Here is a 19,934-nt window from a genome sequence, read left to right on the forward strand (position 1 = left end):
ACAATATCAAATAAGTTAAAAAACAAAACAAAGAGCAATCACATCAATTAGAATCAACTGAGAGTGAGGGAGGGGGAGGGAAAATACTCTCTGTTGGGACTTGGGAAAACATACACTGAGTATATCAAACATTCCACAGTGATGCTGGCCCATGTTGACTCCAATGCTTCCCACAGTTGTGCCAAGTTGGCTGGATGCCCTTTGGGTGGTGGACCATTCTTGAACCACACAGAAAACTGTTGAGCGTGAAAAACCCAGCAGCGTTGCAGTTCTTGACACAAACCGGTGCGCCTGGCACCTACTACCATACCCCATTCAAAGCACTTACATATTTTGTCTTGCCCATTCACCCTCTGAATGGCACACATACTGATTGTAGTGGATTTAACAAGTGACATCAATAAGGAATCATAGCTTCACCTGCATTCACCTGGTCAGTCTATGTCACCTAACGTTTAGTATACTCAGTGTATATTTGTCGTTTTAGTTTTTACATCCTGTGCGTGTGTAAGATGTTCCTTTAACATTGTATGAACATGTCCTCTGTCTGGCTGTTCCCGTGGTCTTGTAAAAGGAATCAGGGTGGCTTTAAAATAGGGGGTAGAGGAAAACCACAAACACCCCTCCCACCCTCCCTTTCTCCCTCCCTCCCCAAGTGCAGGTGAGGAGGGAGAGAGTGGGGAAATTGTTTGGGTCTCCATTGGGGGTTTCCATGGTGATCACCGGCAGGTGTGCATCTCCACCATCTTGCGGCACTGTTTGCACTTGACGTAGCAGCACCAGTGGAACTTACAGCTGCACCTGTCCACCACCTCCACCTCCTCTGTCTGGAAGCCCCGACCGCAGCACATCAGCTCACAGCCGTCGATGGCCTTCGATGTCCGGTTACACTGCCGCCCCGCTGTGCCCAGCATGCCTGGTGTGCGCGGGTCGTGGTCACAGAAGTCGGGGCTGGGCTCCAGGTAGACCAGGTCTTCGTCTGTGTGAGGTTTGAACTGGGAGTTCCGTGGCACCAGGACCTTGGTGGTGCCCACCTTGCGCTGCTCCACCTCGGTGGCGCCGTCAAACTTCTCCTTGATGACGTTGCCCACCTTGCGGAATGGGGGCATGGCCTTCCAGCAGGTCTTCACCTCACAGGACCCTGACACGCCATGACACTTACACTCCACACGCATGTGGCTCAGGATGGCCTGCAGAAGGACAGAAAGATGGTTTATCTCCTGTTCTCTTCTTTGCTGTTGACTTTGCTAGGACATATGTTTGTTGTGATAAGTCATACCTTCCTCCCGGCCTCGTTGTTGTGTAGGTTCATGAGTGCTTTGCTGGGGGACTGTCCTTTACTCCTCTCCCTTACGTCAATGAAGGACTGAGAGAAGGCCACTCCGTATGCTATGTTATCACTACAGCCCGACCACTGGAACCCTGGAGGAAGGGAGAGAGACACGGAGGGAGAGAGACACGGAGAGAGACACGGAGAGAGAGAGACACGGAGAGAGACACGGAGAGAGACACGGAGAGAGAGAGACATGGAGAGAGAGAGACACGGAGGGAGGGAGACACGGAGAGAGAGAGACATGGAGAGAGAGAGACACGGAGGGAGGGAGACACGGAGAGAGAGAGACATGGAGAGAGAGAGACACGGAGAGAGAGAGACACGGAGAGAGAGAGACATGGAGAGAGAGAGACACGGAGGGAGGGAGACACGGAGAGAGAGAGACATGGAGAGAGAGAGACACGGAGGGAGACACGGAGGGAGAGAGACAGGGAGGGAGAGAGACACGGAGGGAGAGAGACAGGGAGGGAGAGAGACACGGAGAGAGAGAGACATGGAGAGAGAGAGACACGGAGGGAGGGAGACATGGAGAGAGAGAGACATGGAGAGAGAGAGACACGGAGAGAGAGAGACACGGAGAGAGAGAGACATGGAGAGAGAGAGACACGGAGGGAGGGAGACACGGAGAGAGAGAGACATGGAGAGAGAGAGACACGGAGGGAGACACGGAGGGAGAGAGACAGGGAGGGAGAGAGACACGGAGGGAGAGAGACAGGGAGGGAGAGAGACACGGAGAGAGAGAGACACGGAGAGAGAGAGACACGGAGAGAGAGAGACACGGAGAGAGAGAGACATGGAGAGAGACACGGAGGGAGAGAGACACGGAGGGAGGGAGACACGGAGAGAGACACGGAGAGAGAGACACACGGAGAGAGAGAGACACGGAGGGAGAGAGACACGGAGGGAGGGAGACACGGAGAGAGACACGGAGGGAGACACGGAGGGAGAGAGACAGGGAGGGAAAGAGACACGGAGGGAGAGAGACAGGGAGGGAGAGAGACACGGAGGGAGAGAGACACAGAGGGAGAGAGACACGGAGGGAGAGAGACACGGAGAGAGAGAGACACGGAAGGTGAGAGACACACAGAGAGAGACACAGACAAGGAGAAAGAGAGAGAGGGAGAGAGACTCGGGGAGAGAGAGAGAGAGACAGAGAGAGAGCGTTAGCAGTCAAACATCTGAGATAAATGTGTGTGTGTGAGCATGTGTGTGCGTGTCCTACCCTCCGGACTGACTCCATGGACGTTGCGGTCGCAGCCACATTTCTCCAGCTCTCCGCTGCTGCAGGCCCGGGTCACAGCAAACGCCACACTGGCTGCTGAGATGGCATAAACAAAGGCTGCCTCCCGAGTACCTGTCAGAGATAAACAGGAAGACAATAAATACACAACTACATTCATCACAAAGGCTGCCTCCCGAGTACCTGTCACAGGCAGACAATAAATACACAACTACATTCATCACAAGGCTGCCTCCCGAGTACCTGTCACAGGCAGACAATAAATACACAACTACATTCATCACAAAGGCTGCCTCCCGAGTACCTGTCACAGGCAGACAATAAATACACAACTACATTCATCACAAAGGCTGCCTCCCGAGTACCTGTCACAGGCAGACAATAAATACACAACTACATTCATCACAAAGGCTGCCTCCCGAGTACCTGTCACAGGCAGACAATAAATACACAACTACATTCATCACAAAGGCTGCCTCCCGAGTACCTGTCACAGGCAGACAATAAATACACAACTACATTCATCACAGATCAGGCAGTACGTTTTTATCTTCAGATATAAAAGTATATTTATTCTAAAATTTGTTCTTGATAATGAGTCGTACCCTGTGTGACAATCTTGCCGAAGACGGGCATGGTTTCCAGCGTGGAGCAGTTCCATCGACGGTTCCTGAACTGAAACTGGCACTCGTCTATGGCTAGCTGAGCTCCACGCCGCACAGCATCCATCACCTCCACACTGCGCTTACAGATCTGCACCTGGTTAGAATATAGATCATTACATTACAGATCTGCACCTGGTTAGAATAAAGATCATAACATTACAGATCTGCACCTGGTTAGAATATAGATCATTACATTACAGATCTGCACCTGGTTAGAATATAGATCATTACATTACAGATCTGCTCCTGGTTAGAATATAGATCATTACATTACAGATCTGCTCCTGGTTAGAATATAGATCATTACATTACAGATCTGCACCTGGTTAGAATATAGATCATTACATTACAGATCTGCACCTGGTTAGAATATAGATCATAACATTACAGATCTGCACCTGGTTAGAATATAGATCATTACATTACAGATCTGCACCTGGTTAGAATAATGATCATAACATTACAGATCTGCACCTGGTTAGAATAATGATCATAACATTACAGATCTGCACCTGGTTAGAATATAGATCATTACATTACAGATCTGCACCTGGTTAGAATAATGATCATAACATTACAGATCTGCACCTGGTTAGAATATAGATCATTACATTATAGATCTGCACCTGGTTAGAATATAGATCATTACATTACAGATCTGCACCTGGTTAGAATAATGATCATAACATTACAGATCTGCACCTGGTTAGAATATAGATCATTACATTACAGGTCTGCACCTGGTTAGAATAATGATCATAACATTACAGATCTGCACCTGGTTAGAATAAAGATCATAACATTACAGATCTGCTCCTGGTTAAAGAGAATGTTAAATGACTATGACTTGTAGCTTGAATTCAAAGACTTGGACATAACGTCTATAACTTATGTACCATCTTGTCATACACTGCCAACCTTACAAACCTGAAAATATGCCCACAGTTTGTCATGGTAGATGTGTACCTGTCTCTGGATAAGTCCTCGCAGGCGTTCGCATGTCTCCTCATCACTGATACTGCCAACCGACGACAGCTTAGCCAGGTACCTTACAGAGACAGAGAAGGGGGGGAGAATTAATATGAAATATTAAATTAGACAGATAACAACACAATGAACCCTCCAATTACTGAGATGATATAACAGTGTCCACAGACAGAGATGCTTCAGCATGGGCTATGTATAGGTTTAGTTCTACAGCCTGATAGGGAGAAGTTTGGCTCCCATGATGCTGTGGGAACGTTTTGGTCATCATGTTGAGAGGAGGGAAAGAGGTTTATCATCCACACCACCACCAGGACACACAGGTCACTCCTCTCTCCTTCAGTCCCATATCTCTTTGGGTCAAAGCACCTTACAGAAATAGGCCCATTTCATACGCTCATCACAGACACACTCTTCACCAGAACATCCCACGGAGGGGCTGTCTGAGCCTTGTCTGTGGCCCTCCCTCTCTCTCTCTTTCTCTGTCCCTCACCTTACTCTCCTCCTGCTCTCCCTCACCTTGCCCTTCTCCCTCTCTCTCTCTGTCAGTCTCTCTGTCCTTCTCTCCCTCCTATGTTGACAGGGTATCATTAGGTAAGGTTGATTGGGGTCTCTCCCAGGGCTGATAGTCCACACACCTCCTTCTAGCCTTCCACCCTTCCTCTACAGCCCAGATAACCTCTTTCTCTCCCCATCTGTCTCTGTCTCTCCTCTCACAGTCACCTCCTCTCGTCAATGGTCAAATAACCTCGACCACTCGATCACACCCTTCCTCCGACAGTCTTGTCTATACAGCAGGGTGACCTCACTCACTATCACACCACTATCACTCACTATCACACCACTATCACTCACTATCACACCACTATCACACCACTATCACTCACTATCACTCACTATCACTCACTATCACACCACTATCACTCACTATCACACCACTATCACTCACTATCACACCACTATCACTCACTATCACACCACTATCACACCACTATCACTCACTATCACTCACTATCACACCACTATCACACCACTATCACTCACTATCACACCACTATTCACACCATATCCTCACTATCATCACTATCACACCACTATCACTCACTTATCACACCACTATCACACTATCACTCACTATCTATCAACAACCACTATCACTCACTATCACACCACTATCACTCACTATCACACCACTATCACACCACTATCACTCACTATCACTCACTATCACACCACTATCACTCACTATCACACCACTATCACTCACTATCACACCACTATCACTCACTATCACACCACTATCACTCACTATCACACCACTATCACTCACTATCACACCACTATCACTCACTATCACACCACTATCACACCACTATCACTCACTATCACACCACTATCACCCACTATCACACCACTATCACTCACTATCACTCACTATCACACACCACATCACTATCACTCATCACACACTATCACCCTATCACTCACTATCACACCACTATCACATCCACTATCCACACTATCACACACACTACCATCACTCCTCTCACACACCACTATCACCCACTATCACACCACTATCACACCACTATCACTCACTATCACACCACTATCACTCACTATCACTCACTATCACTCACTATCACACCACTATCACACCACTATCACTCACTATCACTCACTATCACTATCACACCACTATCACTCACTATCACACCACTATCACTCACTATCACACCACTATCACACCACTATCACTCACTATCACTCACTATCACACCACTATCACACCACTATCACTCACTATCACACCACTATCACACCACTATCACTCACTATCACACCACTATCACTCACTATCACACCACTATCACACCACTATCACACCACTATCACTCACTATCACTCACTATCACACCACTATCACACCACTATCACCCACTATCACACCCACTGCTCCCATCCTCTCCTCAGTCTGTCTGACAACAACCAATCACTTTCTATTCATGAAGTGCTACAGGATCAGTTCATAACCAACTGTCTACACCAACAGAGAAGCTGGTAAATACTAAACAAATGACTGAACATATAGAATCACATGTTTCTCTCTTCAGTTTTGTCATGTACCTGAGAATAATGGCTGCATCATTCTCTTCATGTTAAAGTTAATCAGTTAAATAATTATCTTTGTACATACCACTCTTCCTTCAATAAAAGACATTGAAGTTCCTCTACAGCTATACAACAATAAGAGCCTCAACCTTGAGCTGTGTGCTCTGTATGTCTGGGTGTACAGTCTCCAGGCATCCAGCTGTGTGCTCTGTATGTCTGGGTGTACAGTCTCCAGGCATCCAGCTGTGTGCTCTGTATGTCTGGGTGTACAGTCTCCAGGCATCCAGCTGTGTGCTCTGTATGTCTGGGTCTACAGTCTCCAGGCATCCAGCTGTGTGCTCTGTATGTCTGGGTGTACAGTCTCCAGGCATCCAGCTGTGTGCTCTGTATGTCTGGGTCTACAGTCTCCAGGCATCCAGCTGTGTGCTCTGTATGTCTGGGTGTACAGTCTCCAGGCATCCAGCTGTGTGCTCTGTATGTCTGGGTCTACAGTCTCCAGGCATCCAGCTGTGTGCTCTGTATGTCTGGGTCTACAGTCTTTAGGCATCCAGCTGTGTGCTTTGTATGTCTGGGTCTACAGTCTCCAGGCATCCAGCTGTGTGCTCTGTATGTCTGGGTCTACAGTCTCTAGGCATCCAGCTGTGTGCTCTGTATGTCTGGCTCTACAGTCTCCAGGCATCCAGCTGTGTGCTCTGTATGTCTGGGTCTACAGTCTTTAGGCATCCAGCTGTGTGCTCTGTATGTCTCGGTCTACAGTCTCCAGGCATCCAGCTGTGTGCTCTGTATGTCTGGGTCTACAGTCTCCAGGCATCCAGCTGTGTGCTCTGTATGTCTGGGTCTACAGTCTCCAGGCATCCAGCTGTGTGCTCTGTATGTCTGGGTCTACAGTCTCCAGGCATCCAGCTGTGTGCTCTGTATGTCTGGGTCTACAGTCTCCAGGCATCCAGCTGTGTGCTCTGTATGTCTGGGTCTACAGTCTCCAGGCATCCAGCTGTTTGCTCTGTATTGTCTGGGTCTACAGTCTCCAGGCATCCAGCTGTGTGCTCTGTATGTCTGGGTCCTACAGTCTCCAGGCATCCAGCTGTGTGCTTTGTATGTCTGGGTCTACAGTCTCCAGGCATCCAGCTGTGTGCTCTGTATGTCTGGGTCTACAGTCTCCAGGCATCCAGCTGTGTGCTCTGTATGTCTGGGTCTACAGTCTCCAGGCATCCAGCTGTGTGCTCTGTATGTCTGGGTCTACAGTCTCCAGGCATCCAGCTGTGTGCTCTACAGTCTCCAGGCATCCAGCTGTGTGCTCTGTATGTCTGGGTGTACAGTCTCCAGGCATCCAGCTGTGTGCTCTGTATGTCTGGGTCTACAGTCTCCAGGCATCCAGCTGTGTGCTCTGTATGTCCTGGGTCTCAGTCTTTAGGCATCCAGCTGGGTGCTTTGTATGTCTGGGTCCTACCAGTCTCCAGGCATCCAGCTGTGTGCTCTGTATGTCTGGGTGTACAGTCTCTAGGCATCCAGCTGTGTGCTCTGTATGTCTGGGTCTACAGTCTCCAGGCATCCAGCTGTGTGCTCTGTATGTCTGGGTCTACAGTCTTTAGGCATCCAGCTGTGTGCTCTGTATGTCTGGGTCTACAGTCTCCAGGCATCCAGCTGTGTGCTCTGTATGTCTGGGTCTACAGTCTCCAGGCATCCAGCTGTGTGCTCTGTATGTCTGGGTCTACAGTCTCCAGGCATCCAGCTGTGTGCTTTGTATGTCTGGGTCTACAGTCTCCAGGCATCCAGCTGTGTGCTCTGTATGTCTGGGTCTACAGTCTCCAGGCATCCAGCTGTGTGCTCTGTATGTCTGGGTCTACAGTCTCCAGGCATCCAGCTGTGTGCTCTGTATGTCTGGGTCTACAGTCTCCAGGCATCCAGCTGTGTGCTCTGTATGTCTGGGTGTACAGTCTCCAGGCATCCAGCTGTGTGCTCTGTATGTCTGGGTCTACAGTCTCCAGGCATCCAGCTGTGTGCTCTGTATGTCTGGGTCTACAGTCTTTAGGCATCCAGCTGTGTGCTTTGTATGTCTGGGTCTACAGTCTCCAGGCATCCAGCTGTGTGCTCTGTATGTCTGGGTCTACAGTCTCTAGGCATCCAGCTGTGTGCTCTGTATGTCTGGGTCTACAGTCTCCAGGCATCCAGCTGTGAAACCTCTTCTGAACACTGGAGAATCCTTGTCTGGCTGTACTGCAGCTAGTGAGACACAGTATCTCTCCCAACACAGAAACCTGTCCCCCTCAGACTCAATTCCTTTACACACACGCACACACACAACACACACACACACACACACACACACACACACACACACACACACACACACACACACACACACACACACACACACACACACACACACACACACACACACACACACACACACACACACACACACAGACAGATGAAAGTACTCATAAAGCACCAGTTGCTGGCATGTCATTGGCCCAGTCCTGACCCTGGAAACATTTAATAAACATTGGATAACCCACATGAGAAAACGACAGATAAGCTCTACGAAGCTGGTGTTCTGGCTGTGGATTTGTGAGACGGTGCTACATGGGAAAAGACTAGTCCAGACATTTGGGAAGTGTGTGTTAGTGTGTACACTGTCTCTCAGTAAAACTGTGTATTCAGTCATTTTACATTTATGTCATTTAGCAGATACTTATCCAGAGCGACTTACAGGAGCAATTTAGGTTAAGTGCCTTGCTCAAAGGTTACATTGACAGATTTTTCTTCAGTTACTGGCCCACCGCACTTAACAGCTAGGCTACCTGCTAGGCTACCTGCTAGGCTACCTGCTAGGCTACCTGCTATTGTGCCAGTTTTTACATTCAGCATCTCTCCGTCAAGGGAAATATATTATTTACTTGTCATTTAGCAGATGTTCTTATCCAGAGCGACTAGGGTTAAGTACCTTGCTCAAGGGCACATTGACAGATTTTTCACCTAGTCAGCTGGGGGATTCAAACCAGGAACCTTTCGGTTACTGGTCCTTACGTAACCGCTAGGCTACCTGCCGCCCTAACAAAGATATCTACATATATTTCACCTAACAAACACTTTGTACTTTTTTCAAACACATTTAACATAGGCCAGGTCCTGTTACCTCTTATCCCAGTGGTAAGGCCTTGCATTAGGCCAGGTCCTGTTACCTCTTATCCCAGTGGTAAGGCCTTGCATTAGGCCAGGTCCTGTTACCTCTTATCCCAGTGGTAAGGCCTTGCATTAGGCCTGGGAAGAACAACACTTCAATTCGCTCAAATTGCCATTGGCTCAACCATTGGCTCAACATACCCCATGGCCATTGGCCCATTACCTCAACGCAAACATTTTGACTATATTAGCCCACCCAGCAACAAGGATGCACTTTCATGCAAGGTTTAGGACCTCATATTGCAGCTTATAGAGACCAACTGATCTATAAAACAATCTTAAAATGATCTACTGGGTTTAGATACAAGCATCAGGAAACCTCAAACAATAAATTCATTTGACTTGGTGAAAATCTGTTTTTTTGGACTTAACTTGCTAACCACTTTTCCCATGTGGTTTCTTCCTTCACAGACCCCATGAAATGATGACCTCTTCCTAAATATTTGGTCAAAATATTCATTTTGTGTATGGCTTCCTAGAAACAATCCCGCTCTCCCCCACCCTCTATATCCCAAGCCAGGGGTACCAAAACAACACAGAGACGTTAGGTTTCCTACAGCCATCCTCCTCCTACTTACAGCAGAATACGTTGACCTCTCTCTACCACACACTCCTCTCTCTACCACACACTCCTCTCTCTATCTCCTTCCTCCTCTATCTACCACACACTCCTCTCTCTATCTCCTTCTTCCTCTATCTACCACACACTCCTCTCTCTATCTCCTTCTTCCTCTATCTACCACACACTCCTCTCTCTATCTCCTTCCTCCTCTATCTACCACACACTCCTCTCTCTATCTCCTTCTTCCTCTCTCTACCACACACTCCTCTCTCTATCTCCTTCTTCCTCTATCTACCACACACTCTCTCTCTCTCTCTATCTCCTTCCTCCTCTACTACCACACCCTCCTCTCTCTATCTCCTTCTTCCTCTCTCTACCACACACTCCTCTCTCTATCTCCTTCTTCCTCTCTCTACCACACACTCCTCTCTCTATCTCCTTCTTCCTCTCTCTACCACACACTCCTCTCTCTATCTCCTTCTTCCTCTCTCTATCTCCTTCTTCCTCTATCTACCACACACTCCTCTCTCTATCTCCTTCTTCCTCTATCTACCACACACTCCTCTCTCTATCTCCTTCTTCCTCTCTCTACCACACACTCCTCTCTCTATCTCCTTCTTCCTCTATCTACCACACACTCCTCTCTCTACCACACACTCCTCTCTCTATCTCCTTCTCCTCTCTCTACCACACACTCCTCTCTCTATCTCCTTCTTCCTCTCTCTACCACACACTCCTCTCTCTACCACACACTCCTCTCTCTATCTCCTTCTTCCTCTATCTACCACACACTCCTCTCTCTATCTCCTTCTTCCTCTATCTACCACACACTCCTCTCTCTATCTCCTTCTTCCTCTCTCTACCACACACTCCTCTCTCTACCACACACTCCTCTCTCTACCACACACTCCTCTCTCTATCTCCTTCTTCCTCTCTCTACCACACACTCCTCTCTCTACCACACACTCCTCTCTCTACCACACACTCCTCTCTCTATCTCCTTCTTCCTCTCTCTACCACACACTCCTCTCTCTACCACACACTCCTCTCTCTACCACACACTCCTCTCTCTACCACACACTCCTCTCTCTATCTCCTTCTTCCTCTCTCTACCACACACTCCTCTCTCTATCTCCTTCTTCCTCTCTCTACCACACACTCCTCTCTCTACCACACACTCCTCTCTCTATCTCCTTCTTCCTCTCTCTACCACCACATCTCCCTCTCTCTACCACACACTCCTCCCTCTACCACCACGTCCTCTCTCTATCTCCTTCTTCTCTCTCTAACCACACACTCCTCTCTCTATCTCCTTCTTCCTCTCTCTACCACACACTCCTCTCTCTATCTCCTTCTTCCTCTATCTACCACAACACTCCTCTCTCTACCACACACTCCTCGCTCTATCTCCGTCTTCCTCTCTCTAACCACACACTCCTCTCTCTATCTCCTTCTTCCTCTCTCTACCACACACTCCTCTCTCTATCTCCTTCTTCCTCTCTCTACCACACACTCCTCTCTCTATCTCCTTCTTCCTCTATCTACCACACACTCCTCTCTCTATCTCCTTCTTCCTCTATCTACCACACACTCCTCTCTCTATCTCCTTCTTCCTCCTCTCTCTACCACACACTCCCTCTCTCTACCACACACTCCTCTCTCTATCTCCTTCTTCCTCTCTCTACCACACCACTCCTCTCTCTACCCACACTCCTCTCTCTACCACCACACTCCTCTCTCTATCTCCTTCTTCCTCTCTCTACCACACACTCCTCTCTCTACCACACACTCCTCTCTCTACCACACACTCACCTCTCTCTACCACACACTCCGCTTCTCTATCTCCTTCTTCCTCTCTCTACCACACCTCCTCTCTCTATCTCCTTCTTCTCTCTCTACACACACTCCTCTCTCTACCACCACACACTCCCTCTATCTCCTTCTTCCTCTATCTACCACACACTCCTCTCTCTACCACACACTCCTCTCTCTACCACACACTCCTCTCTCTATCTCCTTCTTCCTCTCTCTACCACACACTCCTCTCTCTACCACACACTCCTCTCTCTACCACACACTCCTCTCTCTACCACACACTCCTCTCTCTATCTCCTTCTTCCTCTCTCTACCACACACTCCTCTCTCTACCACACACTCCTCTCTCTATCTCCTTCTTCCTCTCTCTACCACACACTCCTCTCTCTACCACACACTCCTCTCTCTATCTCCTTCTTCCTCTATCTACCACACACTCCTCTCTCTACCACACACTCCTCTCTCTACCACACACTCCTCTCTCTATCTCCTTCTCCTCTCTCTACCACACACTCCTCTCTCTACCACACACTCCTCTCTCTACCACACACTCCTCTCTCTATCTCCTTCTTCCTCTCTCTATCTCCTTCTTCCTCTCTCTACCACACACCCTCTCTCTACCACACACTCCTCTCTCTATCTCCTTCTTCCTCTCTCTACCACACACTCCTCTCTCTATCTCCTTCTTCCTCTCTCTACCACCACACACCTCTCTCTCTCACACACTCCTCTCTCTATCTCCTTCTTCCTCTCTCTCTACCACACACTCCTCTCTCTATCTCCTTCTTCCTCTCTCTACCACACACTCCTCTCTCTATCTCCTTCTTCCTCTATCTACCACACACTCCTCTCTCTATCTCCTTCTTCCTCTCTCTACCACACACTCCTCTCTCTATCTCCTTCTTCCTCTCTCTACCACACACTCCTCTCTCTATCTCCTTCTTCCTCTCTCTACCACACACTCCTCTCTCTATCTCCTTCTTCCTCTCTCTACCACACACTCCTCTCTCTATCTCCTTCCTCTCTCTACCACACACTCCTCTCTCTACCTCCTTCTTCCTCTCTCTACCACACACTCCTCTCTCTATCTCCTTCTTCCTCTCTCTACCACACACTCCTCTCTCTATCTCCTTCTTCCTCTATCTACCACACACTCCTCTCTCTACCACACACTCCTCTCTCTACCACACACTCCTCTCTCTATCTCCTTCTTCCTCTCTCTACCACACACTCCTCTCTCTACCACACACTCCTCTCTCTATCTCCTTCTTCCTCTATGTACCACACACTCCTCTCTCTACCACACACTCCTCTCTCTATCTCCTTCTTCCTCTCTCTACCACACACTCCTCTCTCTATCTCCTTCTTCCTCTCTCTACCACACACTCCTCTCTCTACCACACACTCCTCTCTCTATCTCCTTCTTCCTCTCTCTCTACCACACACTCCTCTCTCTATCTCTCCTTCTTCCCTCTCTCTACCACACACTCCTCTCTCTATCTCCTTCTTCCTCTATCTACCACACACTCCTCTCTCTATCTCCTTCTTCCTCTCTCTACCACACACTCCTCTCTCTATCTCCTTCTTCCTCTCTCTACCACACACTCCTCTCTCTATCTCCTTCTTCCTCTATCTACCACACACTCCTCTCTCTATCTCCTTCTTCCTCTCTCTACCACACACTCCTCTCCCTACCACACACTCCTCTCCCTACCACACACTCCTCTCCCTACCACACACTCCTCTCTCTACCACACACTCCTCTCTCTATCTCCTTCTTCCTCTCTCTACCACACACTCCTCTCTCTACCACACACTCCTCTCTCTATCTCCTCTCTCTCTTCTCTCTCTACACACACTCCTCTCTCTATCTCCTTCTTCCTCTCTCTACCACACACTCCTCTCTCTATCTCCTTCTTCCTCTCTCTACCACACCCTCCTCTCTCTACCACACACTCCTCTCTCTATCTCCTTCTTCCTCTCTCTACCACACACTCCTCTCTCTATTCCTCCTCTTCCTCTCTCTACCACCACACACTCCTCTCTCTACCACACACTCCTCTCTCTATCTCCTTCTTCCTCTCTCTACCACACCCTCCTCTCTCTACCTCCTTCTTCCTCTCTCACTACCACACCCCTCTCTCTATCTCCTTCTTCTCTCTCTACCACACACTCCTCTCTCTATCTCCTCTCTTCTCCTATCTACCACCACTCCTCTCTCTACACACACTCCTCTCTCTATCTCCTTCTCCTCTCTTCCTCTCTCTACCACACACTCCTCTCTCTATCTCTTCTTCCTCTATCTACCACACACTCCTCTCTCTATCTCCTTCTTCCTCTATCTACCACACACTCCTCTCTCTACCTCCTTCTTCCTCTCTCTACCACACACTCCTCTCTCTATCTCCTTCTTCCGCTATCTACCACACACTCCTCTCTCTATCTCCTTCGTTCCTCTCTACCACACACTCCTCTCTCGATCTCCTTCTTCCTCTCTCTACCACACACTCCTCTCTCTATCTCCTTCTTCCTCTCTCTCTACCACACACTCCTCTCTCTATCTCCCTTCTTCCTCGCTCTAATCTACCACACACTTCCTCTCTCTACCTCCTTCTTCCTCTCTCTACACACACTCCTCCTCTCTATCTCTCCTTCTTTCCTCTATCTACACACACTCCTCTCTCTACCACACACTCCTCTCTCTATCTCCTTCTCTCTCTCTCTCTCTACCACACACTCCTCTCTCTATCTTCCTTCCTTCCTCTATCTACCACACACTCCTCTCTCTACCACACACTCCTCTCTCTACCACACCTCCTCTCTCTATCTCCTTCTTCCTCTCTCTACCACACACTCCTCTCTCTACCACACACTCCTCTCTCTACCACACACTCTCTCTCTATCCTCTTCTTCTCTCTCTACCACACACTCCTCCTTCTCTATCTCCTTCTTGCCTCGCTCTACCACACACTCCCTCTCTCTACCACACACTCCTCTCTCTACCACACACTCCTCTCTCTCAATCTCCTTCGTGCCTCTCTCTACCACCACGGACTCCTCTCGTCTATCGTCTCCTTCTTCCTCTCGTCTACCACACACTCCTCGCGATCTATCGCCTCTTCCTGCGCTCTACCACATCACACGTCCTCCTCCTATCTCCTTCTTCCTCCTCTCTCCACAACACTCCTCTCTCTATCTCCTTCTTCCTCTCTCTCTATAACCGACACATCTCTCTCTCTATCTCCTTCTTCCTCTCTCTACCACACACTCCTCTCTCTATCTCCTTCTTCCTCTATCTACCACACACTCCTCTCTCTATCTCCTTCTTCCTCTATCTACCACACACTCCTCTCTCTATCTCCTTCTTCCTCTATCTACCACACACTCCTCTCTCTATCTCCTTCTTCCTCTCTCTACCACACACTCCTCTCTCTACCACACACCTCTCTCTATCTCCTTCTTCTCCTTCTTCCTCTCTCTACCACACACTCCTCTCTCTATCCTCCTTCTTCCTCTCTCTACCACACCCTCTCTCTATCTCCTTCTTCCTCTCTCTACCACACCCTCCTCTCTCTATCTCCTTCTCTCTCCTCTCTCTACCACACACTCCTCTCTCTATCTCCTTCTTCCTCTCTCTACCACACTCCTCTCTCTATCTCCGTCTTCCTCTATCTACCACACACTCCTCTCTCTATCTCCTTCTTCCTCTCTCTACCACACACTCCTCTCCCTACCACACACTCCTCTCTCTACCACACACTCCTCTCTCTATCTCCTTCTTCCTCTCTCTACCACACACTCCTCTCTCTACCACACACTCCTCTCTCTATCTCCTTCTTCCTCTCTCTACCACACACTCCTCTCTCTCTATCTCCTTCCTCTCTCTCTCTCTACCACACACTCCTCTCTCTATCTCCTTCTCCTCTCTCTCTCTACCACACACTCCTCTCCTATCTCTCTTCTTCCTCTCTCTACCACACACTCCTCTCTCTATCTCCTTCTTCCTCTCTCTACCACACACTCCTCTCTCTATCTCCTTCTTCCTCTATCTACACACACTCCTCTCTCTATCTCCTTCTTCCTCTATCTACCACACACTCCTCTCTCTATCTCCTTCTTCCTCTCTCTACCACACACTCCTCTCTCTATCTCCTTCTTCCTCTATCTACCACACACTCCTATCTCTATCTCCTTCTTCCTCTATCTACCACACCCTCATCTCCTTCTTCTCTATCTCCTTCCTCTATCTACCACACACTCCTCTCTCTATCTCCTTCTTCCTCTCTACCACACACTCCTCTCTCTACCACACACTCCTCTCTCTATCTCCTTCTTCCTCTCTACCACACACTCCTCTCTCTATCTCCTTCTTCCTCTCTCTACCACCACTCCTCTCTCTATCTCCTTCTTCCTCTCCTACCACACACTCCTCTCTCTATCTCCTTCTTCCTCTCTCTACCACACACTCCTCTCTCTATCTCTCTCCTTCTTCCTCTCTCTACCACACACTCCTCTCCCTACCACACACTCCTCTCTCTACCACACACTCCTCTCTCTATCTCTCTTCTTCCTCTCTCTACCACACACTCCTCTCTCTACCACACACTCCTCTCTCTCTCCTTCTTCCTCTCTCTACCACACACTCCTCTCTCTATCTCCTTCTTCCTCTCTCTACCACACACTCCTCTCTCTACCTCCTTCTTCCCTCTCTACCACACACTCCTCTCTCTATCTCCTTCTTCCCTCTCTCTACACACACTCCTCCTCTCTACCACACACTCCTCTCTCTATCTCCTTCTTCCTCTCTCTACCACACACACTCCTCTCTCTATCTCCTTCTTCCTCTCTCTACCACACACTCCTCTCTCTATCTCCTTCTTCCTCTCTCTACCACACACTCCTCTCTCTATCTCCTCTCCTCTCCTCTCTACCACACACTCCTCTCTCTATCTCCTTTCTTCCTCTCTCTACCACACACTCCTCTCTCTATCTCCTTCTTCCTCTCTCTACCACACACTCCTCTCTCTATCTCCTTCTTCCTCTCTCTACTAACCAACACTCCTCTCTCTATCTCTCTCCTTCTTCCTCTATCTACACACACTCTCTCTCTATCTCCTTCTTCCTCTATCTACCACACACTCCTCTCTCTATCTCCTTCTTCCTCTATCTACCACCACACACTCCTCTCTCTATCTCCTTCTTCCTCTCTCACCACACACTCTCCTCTCCCTACCACACACTCCTCTCTCTACCACACACTCCTCTCTCTATCTCCTTCTTCCTCTCTCTACCCACCACTCACACTCCCTCTACTACCACACACTCCTCTCTCTATCTCCTTCTTCCTCTCTCTACCACACACTCTCTCTCTATCTCCTTCTTCCTCTCTCTACCACACTCCTCTCTCTACCTCCTTCTCCTCTCTCTACTCTACCACACACTCCTCTCTCTATCTCTCCTTCTTCCTCTCTCTACCACACACTCCTCTCTCTACTACCACACACACTCCTCTCTCTATCTCCTTCTTCCTCTCTCTACCACACACTCCTCTCTCTATCTCCTTCTTCCTCTCTCTACCACACACTCCTCTCTCTATCTCCTTCTTCCTCTCTCTACCACACACTCCTCTCTCTATCTCCTTCTCCTCTCTCTACCACACCCTCCTCTCTCTATCTCCTTCTTCCTCTCTCTACCACACACTCCTCTCTCTATCTCCTTCTTCCTCTCTCTACCACCCACTCCTCTCTCTATCTCCTTCTTCCTCTCTCTATCTCCTTCTTCCTCTATCTACCACACACTCCTCTCTCTATCTCCTTCTTCCTCTATCTACCACACACCTCTCTCTATCTCCTTCTTCCTCTATCTACCACACACTCCTCTCTCTATCTCCTTCTTCCTCTCTCTACCACACACTCCTCTCTCTATCTCCTTCTTCCTCTCTCTACCACACACTCCTCTCTCTATCTCCTTCTTCCTCTCTCTACCACACACTCCTCTCTCTCTATCTCCTTCTTCCTCTATCTACCACACACTCCTCTCTCTACCACACACTCCTCTCTCTATCTCCTTCTTCCTCTCTCTACCACACACACCACACACTCCTCTCTCTTCTCCTTCTTTCCTCTCTCTACCACACACTCCTCTCCCTCCACCACACACTCCTCTCTCTACCACACACTCCTCTCTCTATCTCCTTCTTCCTCTCTCTACCACACACTCCTCTCTCTACCACACACTCCTCTCTTCTCTCCTTCCCTCTCTCTACCACACATCCTCTCTCTCTACCTCCTTCTCCTCTCTCTACCACACACTCCTCCTCTCTCTATCTCCTTCTTCCTCTCTCTACCACACTCCCTCTCTATCTCCTTCTTCTTCCTCTCTCTACCACACACTCCTCTCTCTACCACACACTCCTCTCTCTACCTCCTTCTTCCTCTCTCTACCACCACCCTCTCTCTACCACACACTCCTCTCTCTATCTCCTTCTCCTCTCTCTACCACACACTCCTCTCTCTATCTCCTTCTTCCTCTCTCTACCACACACTCCTCTCTCTATCTCCTTCTTCCCTCTCTACCACACACTCCTCTCTCTACCACACACTCCTCTCTCTACCACACACTCCTCTCTCTATCTCCTTCTTCCTCTCTCTACCACACACTCCTCTCTCTATCTCCTTCTTCCTCTCTCTACCACACACTCCTCTCTCTATCTCCTTCTTCCTCTCTCTACCACACACTCCTCTCTCTATCTCCTTCTTCCTCTATCTACCACACACCCTCTCTCTACCACACACTCCTCTCTCTACCACCACTCCTCTCTCTATCTCCTTCTTCCTCTCTCTACACACACTCCTCTCTCTCTTCTCTCCTTCTCCTTCTTCCTCTCTCTACCACACACTCCTCTCTCTATCTCCTTCTTCCTCTCTCTACCACACTCCTCTCTCTATCTCCTTCTTCCTCTCTCTACCACACACTCCTCTCTCTATCTCCTTCTTCCTCTATCTACCACACACTCCTCTCTCTATCTCCTTCTTCCTCTATCTACCACACACTCCTCTCTCTATCTCCTTCTTCCTCTCTCTACCACACACTCCTCTCTCTATCTCCTTCTTCCTCTATCTACCACACACTCCTCTCTCTACCACACACTCCTCTCCCTACCACACACTCCTCTCTCTACCACACACTCCTCTCTCTATCTCCTTCTTCCTCTCTCTACCACACACTCCTCTCTCTACCACACACTCCTCTCTCTCTATCTATCTCTTCTTCTCTCTCTCTCTCTCACCCACACATCCTCTCTCTACCCTCTTCTCCCTCTCTCTACACACACTCCTCTCTCTATCTCCTTCTTCTCTCTCTCTCCACACACTCCTCTCTCTATCTCCTTCTTCCTCTATCTACCACACACTCCTCTCTCTACCACACACTCCTCTCTCTACCACACACTCCTCTCTCTATCTCCTTCTTCCTCTCTCTACCACACACTCCTCTCTCTATCTCCACTCATTTATTTCCACCCCCTTCCTTTATATTTCCTGCTCTCCCTACTCCGCTAACTCTCTCTCTCTGGGAAGAATAGTCAGGTGGGTTTCGTGGGAGATTTCACCTGGAGTGTGGTGTGTTTGTGTTGCATTAGGCATCGCAGCCTCACAACACGCTGCTTCCAACAGGCTTAGTCCTGCACAACTTAGCACGCACCACTCCACTAACAGCCCTACCGCTACTGTCTGAGAGACACAGACAGACAGCAAAACCACTCCACTACAGCCCTACCGCTACTGTCTGAGAGACACAGACAGACAGCAACCACTCCACTACAGCCCTACCGCTACTGTCTGAGAGACACAGACAGCAACCACTCCACTACAGCCCTACCGCTACTGTCTGAGAGACACAGACAGACAGCAACCACTCCACTACAGCCCTACCGCTACTGTCTGAGAGACAGAGACAGACAGCAACCACTCCACTACAGTCCTACCGCTACTGTCTGAGAGACACAGACAGACAGCAACCACTCCACTACAGCCCTACCGC

The 19,934-nt window shown here is 48.9% G+C and overlaps 1 protein-coding gene across 1 annotated transcript in view; it reads right to left on the reverse strand.

The window, feature by feature from the left end:
* Positions 1-685: 685 nt before the first annotated feature.
* The window catches only part of LOC115185210 (protein Wnt-4a), a 35,264-nt gene continuing 16,015 nt past the window's right edge, over positions 686-19,934 (reverse strand). Inside the window, exons 2-6 of the mRNA XM_029745725.1 lie at positions 4,205-4,286; positions 3,179-3,332; positions 2,556-2,687; positions 1,280-1,422; positions 686-1,190 (exon numbers count right to left, since the gene is read on the reverse strand). Coding sequence (XP_029601585.1) covers positions 720-1,190; positions 1,280-1,422; positions 2,556-2,687; positions 3,179-3,332; positions 4,205-4,286 — 982 coding nt within the window. The 3' untranslated portion in view covers positions 686-719. The remainder of the gene's footprint in view (positions 1,191-1,279; positions 1,423-2,555; positions 2,688-3,178; positions 3,333-4,204; positions 4,287-19,934) is intronic.

This window comes from Salmo trutta, unplaced genomic scaffold (assembly GCF_901001165.1).
Source record: "Salmo trutta unplaced genomic scaffold, fSalTru1.1, whole genome shotgun sequence".
In the NCBI taxonomy this organism is placed as follows: Eukaryota; Metazoa; Chordata; class Actinopteri; order Salmoniformes; family Salmonidae; genus Salmo; species Salmo trutta.